A 19,716-nucleotide genomic window follows, 5' to 3' on the forward strand; every position below is an offset into this window, starting at 1 on the left:
ATTACAGTTGACATTCAGTACTATTTTATATTGGTGTCAGGTGTACAGCATAGTAGTTACATATTAATGTTTACAAAGTGATCTCCCCAGTAAGTCTGATACCCGCCTGGCACTGCACGGAATTATCACAATATTATCAACTTTCTTCCCTGGGCTGCACTTTACATCCCCGTGACTGTTTTGTAGCTACCGAATTGCACTTTCCAGTCCCTTCACCTTTTTCATCAGTCCCCTAACCCCCGTCCCTGCAGGGGACCGTGAGTTTGTTCTCTGTGTCTCGAGTCTGTTTCTGTTTTGCTTGTTCACTTACTTTGTTCTTTACATTCCACGTTAGTGTTCTCAGGTCTCTGTGTTAGGGTGTCCATCTTTTCCCATTTCAGCGATTATAAAACCTTTTAAATTTCAGGTATGCTGTGACTGTGTGTCACTGCATGCAGCAGAGACAGAAGGGTTGGTTATGGAGACCTTCTACACTGTCTGACTGTGTCCCAAGGGGGAGCGGATGGTGGCCGCTTTTAAAAGTAGAGGGGAGCCCTGGGCGTTCAGTTGGGGCTGACAGTCTTCCTTTGTCCTGGAAAAGTTTTTCTGGGAGGTGAGCATAGCACTCAGGGTCTCTCGGGTTCTTTTTAAATTTCTTCAATGTGCAGCTAGTTAATGAAAGTATGTAAGCCTTATACATGTATTTTATTCCAAGTTTACTTTCCAGTGATGTATTCCTTTTTCTATTGGGATGCTGCAGGATAATAAAGAAAATCTAAGGATCCTAGTCTTCTTCTCTTGGTTTTCTTTTAAGAGAATATATCAGAAAAGACTTCTTAGCTTTCTGATGAGATTAACTTGATAGACCTGATGTTTCTAGTTTTGATGTGGCTTTAATGGACCACGATTGAGTTACATAGTTACAAAGTGTATCTTTCCACCCTAGCCCAAGTGGCTTATGGTTGGAGTGTTGTCCCATAACTGAAGTGCCGTGGGTTCGATTCCCAGTCAGGGCTCTGTGCCCATACACATGAGCTGTGGGTTCAGTCCTCACTCTGGGTGTATACGGGAGACAGCCAATCGATGTGTCTTTCTTGCATTGATGTCTCTCTCCCTTCCTCTCTGTCTCAAAAAAACAATGAAAAAATGTCCTTGGGTGAGGAGATACACACACACATATGCATATATGTATATATATGTCACATATACACACATGACATACATATTTGTGTATATGTTGTGTGTATATATATGTACACACACAACACACACAACACACACATATATATAAATGTATATCTTTCCGGAGGGTCGTGACCCTCCAGTAGTATGTTAGCTGTTGATATCTTTGACTTGCTGTCTCATTTAAAATAATTGCTCACCTTCCGGAGATAGAGGTTAGAAGTGCTGTTGCAGACAGCTTCAGGAAAGCAGGTGGAGTGTATGGAAATCTTCCCTGATCCCTCACTCACCAAATCTGTAGAAAATGCAGGGTGAGACAGAAGCAGGGTGAGGCGGAAGCAGAAAGTCGTGTTAGTTTGACTTTCTCCTAAAGTGGATCTCATGAGTATCTTGGACTACTATGAGGAGGGAAACCTAAGGTGTCCACAGAATCTTTTGGCCTTCAGAACTCTATATACAAGCAGCCTTAATTGATTTAAATGTTCTAATAACAGTCGGCATCCAGACCTTTGTCCAGGTTCTGTGCCAAATGCAGCATCGCAGTTGTTGAAGCGACTTCATGAGGTCAGTACTGCCCCCATTTCACAGATGTGCCGGCTGAGTGGGAACAGGTACGTTGATCCTTCCCAATTATTTGCTTTGAAGGCTCTGACCCAGGCTCGTGACCTCTTGGCCTGTAACTCTTACTGTCGTCATAGCCGTGGGGTCAGAGACAACTAAGTGCTCAGTGTGGCAGTCGAGGTGCGGGTGAGTCTTTGTAGAAGAAAAGATAGAGAGGACCTGTCTGCACTGATCCATCTCTTTCCAAGTGGCCGGTGGGTGGGCAGACAGAGTCACTGAGGATTTTCACCTGGTGCCTTTGCTGTCCTGGTAACTCACTGTTGGAGGAAAAGATCTTAACATCCCATTTTAGCATCGTCAAGTGGCCCTGGGAATGACCAGGGGCAGTCATCCCCAGACCTGCCTGCAGTGTGGTGTTACTGACTATTAAATAATCGGTCCTTTTCTTCTTTGTATCCTTGGGATGGAGAATCTTTTGCTCGAGTAGTAAATGACCGATCTCAAACCTGGATGCCAAGTGAAGACGAAAGAAGTAAAACATCATCAGGAGGGTGGTTGCATTTTCCTTAGATCTTCACCTGCGGTGAAAAGAAGCCCTACCACTCTCCGGGTTTAGGGAGGGTTCACTGCCACCTGTCACATTGGTGCTGGGTGAGCAGAGAACTGGCCTTCCTGCCCCTTACTTGATAAAGTGATGAGAAGGGAGGACACTGAGGAGATAGCAGGGAGATTAGATGGGTGTGGGGCCTCAAGTTGGCTTTGCTTCAAAGCAGAATTGTGACCTGTAGCGGATCATACTTGATCCCGGCTTCACTTCCTGAATAGTGGAAATGAGGTTTTAAATGAGATAATATTAAGGTCTCTTTGCTGAAATTCTATGATTTTACATATCCCATAAAACCAAACTAAACCTGATAAGATCACTGAGGTAATTTTAAAATGATCCACAGGCTTTACAGACTCATTGAATGAAGCACAGACCATGTTATTGGAAACCATCCATTGCACCGTAGCAGCGAGTCAGTGCAGGGGCTGCCTTCTCGGGAGGGCAGAGATGGGCGTGGGGTCTGTGGCCTGTGTGGATCCAGAGCCTTGCATGGCTTTCTCACCAGGCTTACCTGGTGGTCCCCACTCCCCTGCCTGGACCTGCCCTCCGTGCCTGGGGCTGATCCCTGCTTGGGGCCCTGTGCTCTCCTCCTGCTAACTGGATGTTTTTTTGTCCCTGAGTTCTTGTCTTTCAGTTCTGAACACTTGGAGAGCTATTTTAGCCTCTGAACTCTAGTTATCTCTTGGCATATCCCTCTTTCTTCCTCTGGGACAGATTTTTAGAACATATGTTCCTAGGAATATAGATTTTTCACCCCCCAGCCCACTGAGCTGACCAGCCTGCTTGCCGGAATTTCTGAGTACAAAAAGAATGCGCAGCATGTCCACGGTGTTTGGAAACAGACTTTTTTTGGCATAGTGAAGACACCCTTCATGACTTCCCACACACATAATTCTTTTTCCTTTTATTTCCAGACTTTATGGACGTCTTGCAGACTCTGTCACATGGTGGTTTTTCTTGCCTGCATCCCTCCCCCGTCCCCAGTCCTGCACTGCCTGTATCATAGCCTGTTTTACCAGCGCGCACCCTTCAGCACGCGTGTTCTGGCTGTTCTGTGTCTCAGCAGTTCCCTGTTGACTCTCCACCCCTAACTCCCTCCCTGCGGTGAACAGGCCAGCTCCTGGTCAGGGTCTGTTTCGGGTCCTAGTTGGCTGTGACGTCACTCCTGTGCTGGAACCAGTGTGGCAAATAGATTTGCTGAAGGCCTGCGCCGGTGAGGTGGGAGTAGCCACTGGGACGGTCGTGTGAGCTCATCAGTCAGGAAAGAGTCGGGACTGAAGAATGAGTGACGGGCATGGGACAGGAAGGTGGTACGCATGTCATTGTTTGCCAATGGCCCTGGAAGCCCACAACTCTGTTAATGACTTTGTGTACACACCAGGGCTCTACATAAGAGTTTCACCAGCTGATTTTATTTTCATTATTTTCAGAGAGAGAGGAAGGGAGGGAGAAAGAGAGGAAGAGAAACATCAATATGAGAGAGAAATGTCAACCATTTGCCTCTTGCACACCCCTAACTGGGGACCCGGTCTGCAATGCAGCCCTGTGCTCTGACCTGGACTCGAACTGGTGACTTTTAGGGTCATAGGCCTGTGCTCAATCGCCTGAGCCACACCAACCAGGGCTTGACAGCTACTTTAAAGCAATGTCTCAGCCACCTACATTTACAGTTTCAAGAGATTTCTTACCAGTAGAATTATTTAGATTCTATACTTAGTAGTAAGTTGTATCCTTGTAAAAGTAGTTGATTTCATTCCTTAGTGATAGTTTCCAAAATGCGTTCCCCAAATACCTTCTGGTAGAGAGTGGCTCCCAGCATTTGACCAGCTGCTTAAAGATCTCTGGGGGATTGCACTGGAGAAAAATGCTGGTCCCATATATTAGGAACTCCTAGAAATTAGTGGAAAAACTCGGGCCGATTAGAAATATGGGCCAGTAATAACTTGTAGTGTCTGCAGAGTGTGCGAGATCCTGTCTGAAGTGTTTTAAGTCTCGTATTAGTTACTTCTCATATTTCCCTAATGAGGTCATTATTAGTCACAGCCCTCTCGTGTGCCTGAGGGAGTAGAAGCTCATCAGTCCCCTCAGGCCACCCAGGCAGTAAGTGTTGGAGCCAGGATTTGATTCCTGGCAGTTGGACTCCAGAGTCCACGGACATTCCAGACCAGCGCAGGGAGGGAGCACAAATTCACAATGGGAAATGCAAATAGGTTAAAATTATGAGGACCCACTTTTCACAGTTCCGATTCGAGTGAGACTCTGACGAGAATGCTTCATGAGTGATGCACACACTTGCACCTCCCCTTGGCTCCCATGAACTGAGGAGCGTGCCCCCACTGTTAGGGACCCGGTTCTCTGCAGCCGCTCTGTGCCTGGACCTCTCTGCCCGGACCTCTTTGCCCGGACCTCTGGTCTGCAGGGCTGGGAGCCAGTGAGTTGTGTTGGTGTGGGCACTCAGTTTATGGCAGTTTGTTAATGGCAGTAGAAGACTCATACGGACTTTTGTGGGGTTGGTTATCTCTGTTGAAAAGGATTTTTCCCTTCCTGCCTGCCTTTTACATTTCAACTTTTTTTTAAAACAAACTTCAGAAACATTTTCCTGAATCCTCGTCCTTTTCAGCAACATTGCATCTCTGTTCATTTTGGATCAGTCTGCGTCCCTCTGGTAGCACCTGGCACTTGGAAGCAGGTGTGCTGTTAGTCCTTAAGGTCTGTTTTTGGATCCTTGCACATAGTGCAAGTGGGAATGTGTCATTCCCAGCACATAGTAGGTGCTCAGTTATATTCTCAGTGAATGAGTAGTTGGTCCATCATGCATTTCCGTTTAAAAATCAAAGATCCTAGAGGAACCTCAGTAGGGTCTCAGTAGAAAATTCTCCATTCACTTAAAAGGCCGATTAAATTTGCTTTTATTGCATCCATAAATATTAAGCATCTAGTATTATTTATTATATGCACACACGTTGAAAAATGGGCGGAGCTGCTTTGTTCATCAGAGTAGATGAAGTATTATTTAATAAACAGCTTTTCATTTTTAGGCAGTTTTGAAAGGTATCTAGTATGGCATAAAAACCCTTTCGTTTTTCTTAACCACCTGAATGCTCTTTAAACACATGTAAACTCACAGTTTAAAGCTAAAGCAGAAAAATAGATTTTTTTCTTTTTACTGGTGAAACTGCTGAATAAAGAATCTGAACTAATTATAAGAATAACAGACCTTTAAAAATGCCAGGTCTTTAATAGAAAAGCCTGCAGACTTGAGAGGTTGTTCAGTGAACCATGTCAGGAGTTAAGGGTGGCCAGGGGCCTGGGCTGGCACCTGCGGTCTTACTGTGAATGTTAATGGCCTCTCCTTTTATTCTCAGGTGTCTTTCTGATGATAAACTATGTCGTGACCCTCCAGTAGTATGTTAGCTGTTGATATCTTTGACTTGCTGTCTCATTTTAAATAATTGCTCACCTTCCGGAGATAGAGGTTAGAAGTGCTGTTGCAGACAGCTTCAGGAAAGCAGGTGGAGTGTATGGAAATCTTCCCTGATCCCTGACTTGCCAAATCTGTAGAAAATACAGGGTAAGGCAGAAGCAGGTTTACAGTTGTGAGTCCGTGAAATGCCAAGTTTATTCTTGTATTGTTATGTATTATATTTTTGATACTTTTGCACCGCACCCTGTAAATTAAAACCAAATAATAAAAACACCCATGTTTTCATGTCTCTTTGGAAACTTAGAGGATCTTTTTCTTTATCATGGAGTTTAAAAATTTTAGTAGAATATGCTTGGGTCCCTGGCCCTTGATTACTTTTTACAAGTCTGCCTTTAAACTGGAGACATTTCTTTCTTTTTTTTTGGCTTCTGTACATTTGTTAGACGTTAGTTTTTTATTGTGGTAAAAATGCATGTCCATCGCCACTGTGACTCTCTGTCAGTGTACAGTTCAGTGGCATTGAAGACACTCGCAGTGTGTGTGCCTCACATCCCTCTCTACACCCAAATACTTCATCATCATCCCCGACGTAAACCCTGCACCCATGAACCATGAATCCCGACTCCCTCCCCGCCCCCGCAGCTCTTGGGAAGCCCTGTTCCACTTTCCGCAGCGGCGTTCCCTTTGACTTCTTTAATTATGGCCGTTGTTGCCCCCTTGGAACTTTTGTTACTTATGTGTACTCCTGGTTTCTTCATGATTTGCTTCTCAGTCATCACTGTCTCCACTTTATCTTTTGAATTTTAAAAGTCAGGACATGTTTTCCAAAAGGTTGTAAATTTTATGCCATCCCCGCGTCCCCTTGGGTTGTGTTAGTTTTCTCTCTATTTTTGTGCAGTGTTATTATTATCTCTGTCCCCTCTGACAGTGCTGTGTCATCACAGGCCGCCTGTGGATTGCCCCCTCCTTTCTCTGTGCCCGGAGGTGGTCACGGGGCCCCCTGTGGCCTCTTCACAGGGCAGAGCCCTCCGCGCGCTGGGAGCACAGTGAACTTGTGAGTGACCGGTGGGTGCTGTTTTGCTCTCTGCCCCCACAGGCCCGTGACACAGACACGGCAAAGCCCACCTGGGAACCTAAGTGATGTCGGACCCCGGTGCCCTATAATTTTGAGTTACAGTAATTGGTGGGGGGCAAGGTGTTTTTTAAAGCTCCTAAAATGATTGGGGTTTGCAGCCAGAGTTGAGAACCCGTGTTCTCCATCAGGAGTGGACACACCGTTTCTTTAAAGGCTTCCATAGTGAGTCTTTTAGGTGTGCAGCTACTTAACTCAGCCATGACCCGTTTATGAATGAGTGAACATGGCTGTGTGCCAATAAAACTTTATTCATAACAACAGTTCACAGCCCGAGTTTGCTGAGCCCGGCTCTGAGCAGATCGGCAGAGGCCCCCCCATTTATGGACCGCGGCACAAAGGTGGGAGAGCAGCTCACTTGGTAGTGCGTGACGTGCGTGGCAGTGCTGGGTCCCCAGCCAGGCTCCTGACCCACAGCCGCTGCTTTTGCGCACACATGCAGCGCAGCCCTCCCCACAGTGGGCTTGGCAGGCTGCAGCATCATTATCGCATTAAAGAGTTTATGGGACACATAAATTTGAGGATTGCTCAGATACATTTGAGGAAGTGTCTTCAATTCAGAGTGGTAGTGTACACGCCGGATATCTGAGTAGGGGTTGGGGCTGGCGGGCAGTGTGTTCTGAATGCCTGTGGTACCAGAAGTCAGTGGCAGGTTGTGTCCCTGAACTCTGCTTCTGCTCTGTGGCTCTTTCGTTTCTGAAGCTAGTAGTGCTTCCCAACGTGAGTTGTGTGTGTGCCATCGTCCTAATGTGTCATTGAAACCACTTGTACTGTACTTATATTGTCTCAATTTAAAAAGGCATATTTTGAACAGTGTCTGTGAAGTTACAGGTTTGAGGTACTTTTAGTTATTGTGACAGTGTTAAAAATAGGGAAAAAGGCCTTAGGAAAAGTGTCCAGGAACCTCACTGCTGTGAGATAGCAGTTGGGTTGGTGGAAGCAGACGCTGTTGATCTTGTGAGAAGGCAACACAGTGGCTGGGGGCAGTTGGTCACCAGCAGACGCAGCTCAGTGGAACCAGGTAGGTTTCGGCTGCACCGCTTTCCGGGTGTGATGCTTTCCAGTGACTTGGAATTCTCCAGCTTGTGCTTGAAGTGCTATGCCATGTACGCTCTTCACAAAGGCCCCATATTTTCTCTCGGAAATGCCCAGGATGTCTTACAGATGAGGCATTAAGTGATTGAGAGGTTAAGGAACTTGTCCGAAGTCACGAAGCCAGATCCTGGAGTCAAGATTCACGTTTGGGTCCTTTGAAATCTGGAGCCCACCCTCTGCCACTGTCTCCCACGCTCAGTGGCCATTGGAACACAGCAGAGGCTGGAAGGTGACACCAAACGAGAGATGGGTTCCAGTTGCCAGGTCAGGGAACAGAACCTCACCTTCCTCCCACAGGCCTGGCATCTCACTCCCTTGCTTCGCACTTGGCAGTTGGATGTTGGACCAGGATGACGGCGGTGCTCAGGGACACCCGACGTGTGCAGGGAGCCTGGGGCTCCAACTCTGGCCAATATATGAAGTGTTCTGTTTTAACAGGCACCCTTGTGATTAGCAGTCATCATTCTGTCATGTGAAAGGGAGCTGAGGTTTTGGCAGAGTTCGTAAAGGAAACTTCAGCCAATCTGCATGAAGGGGAACGGATGGACTATAAACCAAGCCTGCCCCCAAACCATTTAGCATCCGGAGAGGCAGTCGAAGAGGAAATAGTCCTCTTTTTTTAGGAAAAGACCCCTTTACAGCCTCCCTAAGTGGATATACATTGAATCATGTTTGTTTACTTTTTCTCCTTTCCTTCCAAAATTCTGTTGAAAATGACAGGGAAAAACCCCCATAAAAATACGAGCAGCCCCATAACGAATGGGGCTGGAAAATGAGAAAGGTGTGCCAGGGGTCCCGGAGCTCTGAGGCTGTTGTGGAATAAATAAAACAGATGGGATCAGATCGATGGTGACATTGCACAGCCAAGGAACTTACAGCCCAGTGGAGACGAAAGCGGGAATAGCGAGAAAGATGAATTTTCCTAACGGGATCCTGGAAGATTTCCAAGAATTGAATCTGTAGGGAGTGGCAACAAACGTGGGTAAGGCGAGCAGCCGGCCCCGAATGAATAAGCCCGAAACAGCTGCTCTTCTTCTGCTTCCAGCGAGTTTGGCGTGGTGGCGGGGTTTGCCTGTGCGAGAAGGCCGTTCAGCTTAGTTTTCAGCAAACTGGGGGACTGGCCAAGGCAGAATACTGAGGGGGGCTTGCAGCTGGAAGGATAAGTCCTAGGGGACCCCAGGATTCTTTAGTGTCCCTACCTTCCAAGGATAGGTGACTTCTGAACCTTGCAATAAACACACCGTTGTCCCACCTCTTTTTCCTGCTTATTTACTATTATTCTCCTGTGTGCTAAAGAAACCCTCTGCTGTGCACTGGCCAGGTAGCTCAGTGGGTTAGAGTACTTCCCCGAAACACTGAAGTTGTTCGTTGGTTCGATCCCCGGTCAGGTCACCTACCAGCAGCAGCCCAATGAATGTTCGGGTGGGTGGAACAACAAAATCAGTTATTTCTTTTCCTCCTTCGTTTCTTTCCTCCCTCCTCTTCCTCACGCCCTATAAAGGGAATTAAAAAAAATTGAAACAAGAACAAACCTCTGCTTGTTTTGGGGAGCCCCATCAGTCCAGACCCCATTTGCAAGAGTGAGCAAGCAGCCAAGGGTCATCAGACATTTGAGAGGAAATCAGCAGGGTGCACAGTGAAAAGTTCGGACAGGGAAGTTGTCATTCCTGGTCTCTGATCCAAGGGAGCAGCCAGTAAAGCAAGAGCAGCCACGAGAAAGAAATGGTGAGGAGAGGAACGGCCTGAGAAGGTCACCGAGAGGAGGCGAGGTTAGGAAGCTCTGGCTGGGGCAGGAGATGGGGTCAAGAGCAAAATGCAGCCTGCTTATGTCTCTGAAAAAGCGGTCTGGAAAATTGAGCAGAGGTTTCTTCCAAAATGCAGAGCAACAGGTTTAAGCTGAGAATTCGGAGGAAGAATGAAAAGATGTGGAGGATGGGTGTAGGAGACAAACACCCAACGAAGAAGCAGATGGAGCAGGGAAAGGAGACCCCTACTTCTTTGAGTCTAAGATGCCCTCGAAGATCGGATGCTTATTTGCGAATGACTTACCAGCTAGGAAGCTGAGAGGCAGGACGTTTAGGAGCTGGTTTTCCTAAACATGTTTCTTTTTCCCCCCACACCGTGACACTTCAGTTCTTCAGGACCAAAGTGGACACCCAGCCTTCTCATTTAGAGTTCTTGGGAGTCACTGGACCCTTCTGGTTAACACATGGCATCATTTTAACGCAAGGGTTTCCGCATTGTGTATTGGAAAATAATATTAAACTTATGTGAAAGTTAAAAGAATCAGGATTGGAAGTTAGAAGCCCTGTATAGATTTTGCTGTTACTGTCATTTTATGCCTTTGCTGTATCGGTTGTTCTTCTGCTTGTGAGTGCGTGATGAATATGTTTTAAATCACTTGGTAGTATGATGCATACGTCATAACCTACTGGGCTTCTTATAAGTGACTTCGACTTTTTTTTTACACCTTTAGTCTTAATAATATCTTTTTCATTTTTAAAATGTATTGATTTAAATGTATTGGGAGAGAAACATCAATTTGTTTTTCCACTTAATTACGCATTCATTGGTTGACTCTTGTGTGTACCTGATGGGGTAGAACCCGCAACCTTGGTGTATCAGGATGATTTTGTGACCAATGGAGCTTCCTGGCCAGGACCTTAGTCTTGATAATATAATTTGGATATCTGTGAAGATGTGGTTTTGTTTGTCCTATTTACTTGGTTAACTTAACAAGCTATTGTTTTATTTATTTTTTTCCAAATTCAAGCTAACCATGCATCACTGGAGGTTTAACTGCTTCCCTTATAAATTAACTGGCACCTGGGAGAAGGGAGCTGCTGGAGTAATAATTCTCCACGGCACATGAGTGAATCCCACCAGCCTCTCCTAAATGTTAAATTCTGAGAGATTTAACATTTCTGCTCCTTTTCATTATGCGGATTGCCAGGTACCATGCAGTCTTCTATTACACAACTTTTTATTTCAGTGCTGTGTCGTATAAAACCTTAATGTATAAACATTGAGCCGTAATTAAGGATCCTGACGTAAAATTCAACCACAGCTTGCGTATGTGCCAACATTGACAACCACTGGTAAATTCATAACTTTCTCCCAGCAGCTGGAAATTTCTTTGGATGTCATTGCTAAGAGGGTCCTAATTTTAGGAGGGTTAAATGTAGAGGAAGTATCTTAGAATGCTCTCGTTGCAATATTAAAAAAAGAAAACTAGACAAACTCTGGTACAATTTTTGATTCCCTCCACCCCCAATTTTTCCTAAGCCTCAGAAGGAAGAAAGAATGAGAGGGGACTGATATTTGTACTTCTCATCTGCCCCTCTGGGTGCCAGGATGTCATACATTTTGTATCATTAATTCCTTAGAGTGGGATCTTTAACCATGAATAGAACCTTACATCCAGCCGTATTTTTATTCCACTCATTTACTGAACAGATACTGTGGGCATCTGTCAGCGGATCCTCTGGGAAGCACATGCCAGGGTGAAGTTAGAGGCACAATATTTTTACTAGAGAAATAACTGAAAAACAAGGAGATGAGGCAGAAGCGGGCATGGGAAACCTTTGATGGGATGCAGGTTTGGCACCTCTGAAAGGAAAGGAGGAGGAAGGACCGATGGGTAAGATGGTACAGGGCAGCTACAAGAAAGTCTTGGCCGGCCCAACAGGAAGCTGTGGTGCCAATTGCCCATCATGGAGTCTTTACGGGCCGCAGATGGAGAGCTTCTTACTGCTGCCATGCTCAGTGCTTGGCTGGCATCGCCTTCAAAGGGAGTGGTGTCTGCCTGCAAACGGAGGCAGCTCTTCTGGACAGTGGCAGGGAGATCTGAGCAGGGCACACTGCACGCCACAACAGTTACTTAAGCTCTGCCACTTGGTCTGTGTGTGAACCTAAGCAAGTTACTTTAACTTGCAAGTTTTTGTTGCTGTTGTTTTGGTCAAACAACAGTACTGATCCCATGGGGTTCTTATGAGGCGTGACGGAGTAGTATATCCTCATAAAGAACGGTGGCTGCACAATGGGGTCCCTCAGACATTCACCATTATGTCCTTCTTCCTGGGGATTCGGTGATGGTCAAGGTCTCTACACTTCACCGGTTTGACCTTGACGTGGGAGACATGGTAGATACACAAATACCTGAACAGAGTTATTTCAGATGATAAGTAGTGCTATTAAACCAAGGTGACGTGGCAAAGTGAGGGCAAAACATTTTTTAACATCAAGAACTAAAAGATACCGCCCAGAATTTTATCTGCCCGAAGGAATGAATGAATGAGTGAGTGAATGAATGCCGTTAAGAGGAAGACATACTGGTGACCAGACTTACAGTACTGAGGACAAAATGTGTGTCATTGCCAGTGGCAGGTGGGATTAAATGTGATTTTGACATAAAGATTACTCAAATTGCTGGGGAGTTCTGGAATCCTGTAGATGCTCTCCTATTCTTTCCAGCCAGGGAGAATTAATTTAGAAATCAACGCTTGATTTTCACTTGCCTGAAAACAAAGAATAAACTGGGACGGGGTGTGCTGAATCAGGAGTTGACAGATTGTTTTCCTGTGAAGGGTTAGACAGTAAATGTTTGGGGCTCTGCTGGCCAGCCAGCCAGTCTGCCAGTGCGTCTCAACTCCATCATGACGAGGAAGTCGCCACCCCCCCCGCCCATGTGTTCCAGTGAAACCTTCAGAACATTCAGATTTGAATTTCACACACTTTTCATGCATCATAAAATATTATGTTTAATTTTTCTTTTAACCATTTAAAAACATAAAAACCATTCTTATAGCTCGAGGTCTCTCAGGAGAAGAGGTGAATATTGGGTTTGGCTGCCCCAGGACTAGAACTCTGAAGATTTGTGGAGGAACCAGTTTTCGTTAGTGGATAAGTGAAGCAAAGCGCTAAAAATTTCCTTTTGAGGAGTTAGCATTCCTGGTTTTAGCTTATCTCAGGGGTTGTAAAGGTTTAGGCCCTCTGCCTGTTGAGATTAGTGACTCAAAAGCATAGTCTAGCTCTATTGTCCACTTTTCTTGCACTTGATAAAGACATAGCAATAACAACTGTTCATCTGCATGATAAATATAAGACACAGAATCAAACTGTATCACCACAATTTGCATTACTTGAGCAAATTATAAATGTCAAGGGGCGGAAACTTTTAATACTTTAATATTTAAGGGCATGCCTTCCATCCTCAGTATGTCATTGATCTTTCAGTGTGAGCACCTGTGGAGACCATCTGCTCCCCAGTTCTGCAGCCCCCCATCTGCATGGCCTCTCACGGTGCTGACAGTGTTAACCAAGTCCACGTTTCTGGAACCGACCTAAACACCCAGTCATTAGCTGTAACAAACAATAGTGTAGCGAATGACTTTGTTGTGTAAATATATAATCATGCAACATTTAACACATAACATGTGAGTCAAGTATAGTTTTTGGATAGATTTCCAGAAGGGGAATTAATGGATCAGATACTCTACTTATATATGCATTGGTAGTTTTACCCTTAATAGTGAGTGTACTGATTTATAGCAAAATATGAGCAGATGTTTCCCTCTGGAAAAAAAGATCTAGCATACTTTTACCCACCCTCCTTGATTTATGGTGTCTTGTTTTAGTTTTAATTTACATTTCTCTCATGATTGGAATTGTGGATCCCCTCCTGTGATTACGATCCATCAGTGTTGACTTTTACCGAACTATCTGTTCATGGGCTTTGTTAGGTTTTCCCTTGGGGGTGTTTTTAAGAGCTCTTTATGTATTTGAAAAATCAGTGCTTTGTTTCTTGTTTTGTTTTTTTTTTAAATCCTCACTTGAGGATATGCTTATTGGTTTTAGAGAGAGAGAGGAAGGAAGAGAAACAGAACAGTCAACTCCCACACATGCCCCGAGTGGGTATCGAACCCACAACCTCGGTGTGTAGGTATGTGTCCTGACAGGGAGTAGAACCCGATCAGTGCTCTAACTAACTGACCCACCTGCCCAGGGCAGTTCCTTTGTTTTTGTTAGTAGTTATAAATATTTGTTATTTATCTTTTAACATTGCTAATGACTTTAAAAGTTTCAAAAAGGAGTTTTTAAACTGTACTACAGTTTAAAGTATAGTCTCTTTGCTCCTTTCCTTAGGTCTTAAAAATCTTTACTTATTATGGCTTCTAAACCTGCCCGGCTTTTTTTTTTTCTTTTTTCTCTTTCTGAGTCTGTCTTGCCTTTCATCTGACTGTCTCTGAGTCTCCTGCCCCTCTCTTCTTCTGAGGACACTTGGCCTTGGACTTGGGGCCCACCCTAATTCAGGGCGATCTCATCTCGAAATCCTTAGTTTCATTGCAAACACCCTTTTTCCATTCGCAGGCTCCGCATGGACATGTCTTGTGGAGGGCCACAATCCAGCCGACTACAGTAACCCTGTGTGATCCCTTACCTGATTTTTCCCTCCAGGGGTTGACTTTAAGAGTTATAGTCCTCACATTGGATCTGAATATTTAATGCTCTTGAAATATATTTTCATTTCATCTCAAAAGGAGAATTATTCTCCACCTTCTGCCACGCAGAATATGGGTGCTGGTAACCCCATTCCATTCTGGGACTTGCAGTAGCAAGGGACTGAGAACACGTAATACTCAATTTTTATTTCTTTCTGTCCCATAAACTGATTTTATAAAAAAAACAGGTATTTACATGGTCTTATTCCTTTCTCCATTTTCAGCATAAATGACATACCGAAGCATCTTGGATCCATGCTGAGGTATAATGGTGGACACGAGACTTGTCTTCCAGTGTTAAAATGCAGGAGATGAGAGTCCAGAATAGTGTTTCCTTGGCATGGTCCATACATCATACATGTTAACACCATTAGTCTAGAACAGAAATGGGTATATATGAGCCTTATAACTTTGGTCACGTTTTATATTCTTTATTTAGTTACCTCCTGGATAGTTTGAAATTTCAGAGATGTCAGCAAAAATATTGATTATGAGTGGGCTTTCAGGCTTATAATGATACAGGCTATTATGCATTTTTAGTTTCACAGTTCCTCGTCTCAAAGTTGAGTATAAAAACTGTCCGCAGGGTAGATTTATTCCTACTGATCCTGTTTTCTTGCACAGAATCCTTAAGCACGTCAAGTAATATGTAGACTGAATATATTAACACGAGGTTGTAAACTGTAGTTTTAAGGTTACAGTTACAACTTTTTAAGTGTGATGAAACGTCTTTTGACTCCTCCATAAAGTCTGTCATTTATTGTAGTCAAGCCTTTATGGGTCAGCGAATGACTGTCCTTTCTCTGACGCGCTGCTTGCTGATCGCGGTGAGGGCCCTATAGTCGCCTCCCTAGTACTTTCTCAAAAGCTGCTCCCGGATTTGGGTGTCATTCTTCATGTGGCACCAGGACACTAATGTCATGGGGCTTAGGAAGTATTGTGTGGTTTTCTTTATTTTTGGTTTCTTGGTTATAAATTCTTGGTCACTGTAAACTTCATCAGCTTTGCTCATTAAAGCACGAATAATTATGAAAAATTACGAGAAGCTGGAAGAGATCTTGACGATCATGCTGGCCTAATATTTTCCATCTTCAAAATGAGCTCGACCTAGAAAAGCGATGTGTGCCACAGAAGTGACCCATCTGTTGCTGGTGGTCTTCACAAGTCATCACCGCTGTTCTTTTAGTGCCGAGTAAACTGCAGTCACTGCATAAACATTTTTTTAATATAAATAAATGCGAACCGTTAATCTCAGAGTATAAATAAAACATTATTTTTTATTGCTTGGATATAATGGTATTCAAAATTAACTCAATTTAAGCTATGCTTAGTTATTAAGGAGAAAATATGTTACCATCGAATGAAAATATTTTACAAATAAGAATCATAGTGTAGATATTTTAAAAGATACTGCAAGATTATAAAGAATAAAAGAGAAAGTAACAGAAGATAGTGATCGTTTTGATGTGTTTCTTCTAAATCTTTTTTTTTTTTGGCTCCACCTGGATTCTTTGCAATGGGTGGTGTTAGTTTTGTTGTTTGCTTTATAGCTGGTAGTGAGCATTTGTCTTTTCATCGAGTTTCGTTTAAAAGAATCACTTTGACTGATGGGTAACCTTTTGGTGTTTGGACGTATCGCAATAAGTTTTTCCCTTCCTCCCACGTAAACTGACCTCTTTGGTAGTTTCTTATTCTGTCTGTCATAAGTCATGCTAAAATAGGTCACTGAGTATACTCTCGTCAGACCCGGTGGCTTGTTAGCTTCGGGTCGATGCCTAAGTGGAGGGCAGGTTGGGTGTGCACCACCAGGCTGCACGGAGAGGCTGGCCCCGTGCCAGACGGAGTTTGCTTTGGCCCATGCCGACCACCTCACTGTGAAAAACCTTTGCAGTTTTGGCTCAAGAGCACAGTATTGTATTTTAATCAGAATACTGTTGATCATCGTGTTCTCATAGTCCCCTTGTCCCTGCTTTAGTAACAGCTTTGGGGGTGGGGAACGCCAAATACTACACAGTAATACACTTTGATTGCAAGAAACATTAAAATGAGAGAGGGTGGGAGTCTTAGAACCCGGGAAACTGAATCTGACTTTTAAGGAGTACACACTTAGCATGTTGTCCATTTTCTAATTTCCTTCTAGTGTTTATGAGGTAGGTATTATATTATCGTTTCCATTTTAGGAATGAGGGGACTCTGTTATGGAGAGATAGAATGATGGGCCCCAAATCAGTATCACTTGAATATGATTTAAGAGCCAGGTTTCAAACACAGATTAACTGGGTTTAAGAAGCTCCTAGTAATCATCCCACACAAGAGATTGAGATGTTAATCTGCATGAGTAGAGATTTTTAAAAAAAATATTCTACTTACATGAAAAGAAAATTAGATGTCAAATGGGTATTTTTGTTTTGTACATTTTTGTAAATTTTTAGGATGATGAAAGTAGACAAAGTGAAAATGTACCCGAAAGTTTAGGGCGCAGAGGTATTGTGTTAACACTTGTGCGTAGAGAATTGTGCGCTGTGCTGTCTGGAGAGAGGAGGGGAGCCACTGGTGCCCCTGAAGTTGTGCCACACTGAGTGTGGTGGAGCATTTTCTGCCCCAGACGCCAGCAGTGTCTCCTGACCAATGTGGGCGCAGATCGGAGAACGTGGGGTTGGAGTGGCAGTGTCCTGGCTTCACCATTTGGCTCTGTCATTTGCTGGTGTAATCTCTCGCCATCGATGTAAGTCTTCTGTGCCTTGGTGTTTTCATTTTCTAATCTTGATGTCCCACTCCCCCAAGGCAGGTAGCTTTAGCATTGCACTTCATTTATGGAGTCTCTTCACTAGTATTCAATCCGCCAAAGGTGCCCAGTCCTGCAGCCTAGAGAGGAGCTAGAATATGGGTACGTAGTCTCCTAGGCAAGGGCGTGGAGGCGGCTTGAGTATGACTTCCAGTAAATTTTTGTTTTCAGTTTATTGTTTTAAGAACATGGTCTTGACACAGGAGGTGTAACATTGTGGGACAGCTACTCTCTCTGTCTGTGTGTAAGTGCCCGTGGAGAGTGTATTTTCACACAGATACCTCGATTTGCATGCTGTCAGGTGACAAATAATAGCATCAGTGCAATAATCTCCAGAGGGTGCTTTATATCTGTATCAGGTCAGTATTGTATAGAGCACCACACACATTTTCCTATTACGTTTCCAATTTTTAAATAAGGATTCAACTTGTATAAGTTGGTTGATTATATAAATGTATGTGGCATTCTTTATTCTTATATTGAACTGAGAGCCGTTTTGTGTTGACTTCTCTATTTTAAATTTTTGCTTCAGCGTGGTAGGAACGATTTAAGAGGTGAGCTTTTGAAGGTGGTTTTTTAAAAAACATAAGCTCCCTTTTATTTATTTTTTTGGTCAGGTATTTCAAAAATTTGGGTGGAAATAAATGACTTAGAATTCATCATAGGTTTAAATAGAAAGAGCTAAATTACTTTGACATTGATGGTGTACACATATTAGGCAACTGACATTTTTCTTTTTCTGTCCTTTTTAGGATTTTGAGTAACAATAAAATATCTGAACTGAAGAATGGTTCATTTTCTGGGCTAAGTCTCCTTGAAAGATTGTGAGTATTTTTTTAATTATCATTTCTTATTGTTATTTTACTTTATGCATTTTTATCGTAAATTTAGTATTAAACGCCCATTTCAAAATAAAAAATTGAGTTTCTCCAGTGTTTTATTAGAAATTTCAAGAATTGAATTCTAAAAAACAACTAATTGTGATTTCACTTACACGAGGCATCTGAGAAACAAAACGAAGGAACAAACTTAACCGAAACAAACACGGAGACACAGAGAACAAGTGGGTGGTCCTCAGATGGGGCGGTTGGGGGGACGAGAGAAAAGGGTGAGAGGGATTAAGCAAGTACAAACTGCCAGTTATAGAAATGGTCACAGGGGTGAAAAGTACAGCCTAAGAAGCGAGTGTGGTCAATAATATTGTGATGACTATGTATGGTGTCAGATGGGTATCGGCGCATTGGCGTTGGGGACATTGTAAGAAATGTAAGTGTAACTTTGCAAGGTTGTATAAGCTGCATAAACTAGTTGTACAATATAATATGTGAACTGTAATTGAAAAATCAATTAAAAAAAGAAAAACTAGTTAAAGTAGAAGTTGGCAAACTTTCCATAAAGGGCCAGAGAGTCCGTATTTTAGGCTCTGTGGGCCACATGACCTTGTCACCGTGACGTGACTCTGCCATTACAGTGAGAGAGCAGCAACAGCTGATAAATGAGCGAATCTCTGTGGAGGCCACTCTGTTCACAAAACAGGCCGTGAGCCTTGGTTTGTTGACCACTGGCTCAGGAAGTAGAGCGCACTTTTGAAGTTCTGTTGTGACGCCTTATCAAATAGCCACACAGAATATAAAAGCGGGGGCAGGGGACTTTTGGATAAACTTTGATATTTTATCCATATGTCTCGGAATGTGATCATTTTGCCTAGCAGTTAGGTACGGTTTTGCTTCTGATCAGATGTGTTCCAGGTAGTACTCATCTTTGGCCTTGGGAGTTGTACACGGTGGATATTTAGTTTGCTTGTTTTGCGAATGCTGTTGGTTCTAGGGTCGCGTTTCAAATTCCCACGTTACCCATACATCTCAGGTAACATTTCAGAGTACACAGGGAGCCACTCTGTGACCATCTTTTCTGCTGAGGATCAGACGTTCCTTTTTTCTTAGCTCTTTGTCATGCTTCACTTTCCCGACTCCCAGGTGGCCTTTCCTTGACCACGTCACCTGTGGCTTCTCCCACAATTGAGCGCCCACCGGACTTCATTGCTTCTGTCACTGCTGTGTTTTAAGCATATACCATCGGTAGTGTTTGACCCTGTCTCCAAACACAGCTGCAGTTTGAGATATTGTGGGTTAGGACTTCAACATAGGAATTTGGCGGGGACTCAGTTCAAACTGTGTTGTTCGAGGATGCACTGTGTATTGTTTTGAAAAGAATTGTCTAAAACTTATACTCCCTCTACATTTTTCTCTCAATTTTTTGGTAAAATTTTTTTTTGGTATTAGACTTTTTAGACTGTTTGTAATTGAGACTTTCTGTTATTTATCTGTTCTTCCACACGCTCATTCATTTCTCCTTCTCCCCCTCTATCTTCCCTCTTCATTATATAGTCTCGTCATCCGTGTGCTGTGGTACGTATTGGTCGGAAATTAGTGTCACTCGTGTGCACTCTCC

At 43.7% G+C, this 19,716-nt stretch overlaps 1 protein-coding gene across 1 annotated transcript in view; it reads left to right on the plus strand.

Annotated features, from left to right (window-relative positions):
* Positions 1-19,716, plus strand: part of ADGRA3 (adhesion G protein-coupled receptor A3) — a 101,827-nt gene that overhangs the window by 12,720 nt on the left and 69,391 nt on the right. Inside the window, exon 2 of the mRNA XM_037140736.2 lies at positions 18,018-18,089. Within this exon, the coding sequence (XP_036996631.2) occupies positions 18,018-18,089 (72 nt within the window). The remainder of the gene's footprint in view (positions 1-18,017; positions 18,090-19,716) is intronic.

This window comes from Artibeus jamaicensis, unplaced genomic scaffold, assembly GCF_021234435.1.
Source record: "Artibeus jamaicensis isolate MK-2021 breed Jamaican fruit bat unplaced genomic scaffold, CSHL_Jam_final contig_76, whole genome shotgun sequence".
NCBI classification, from domain to species: domain Eukaryota; kingdom Metazoa; phylum Chordata; class Mammalia; order Chiroptera; family Phyllostomidae; genus Artibeus; species Artibeus jamaicensis.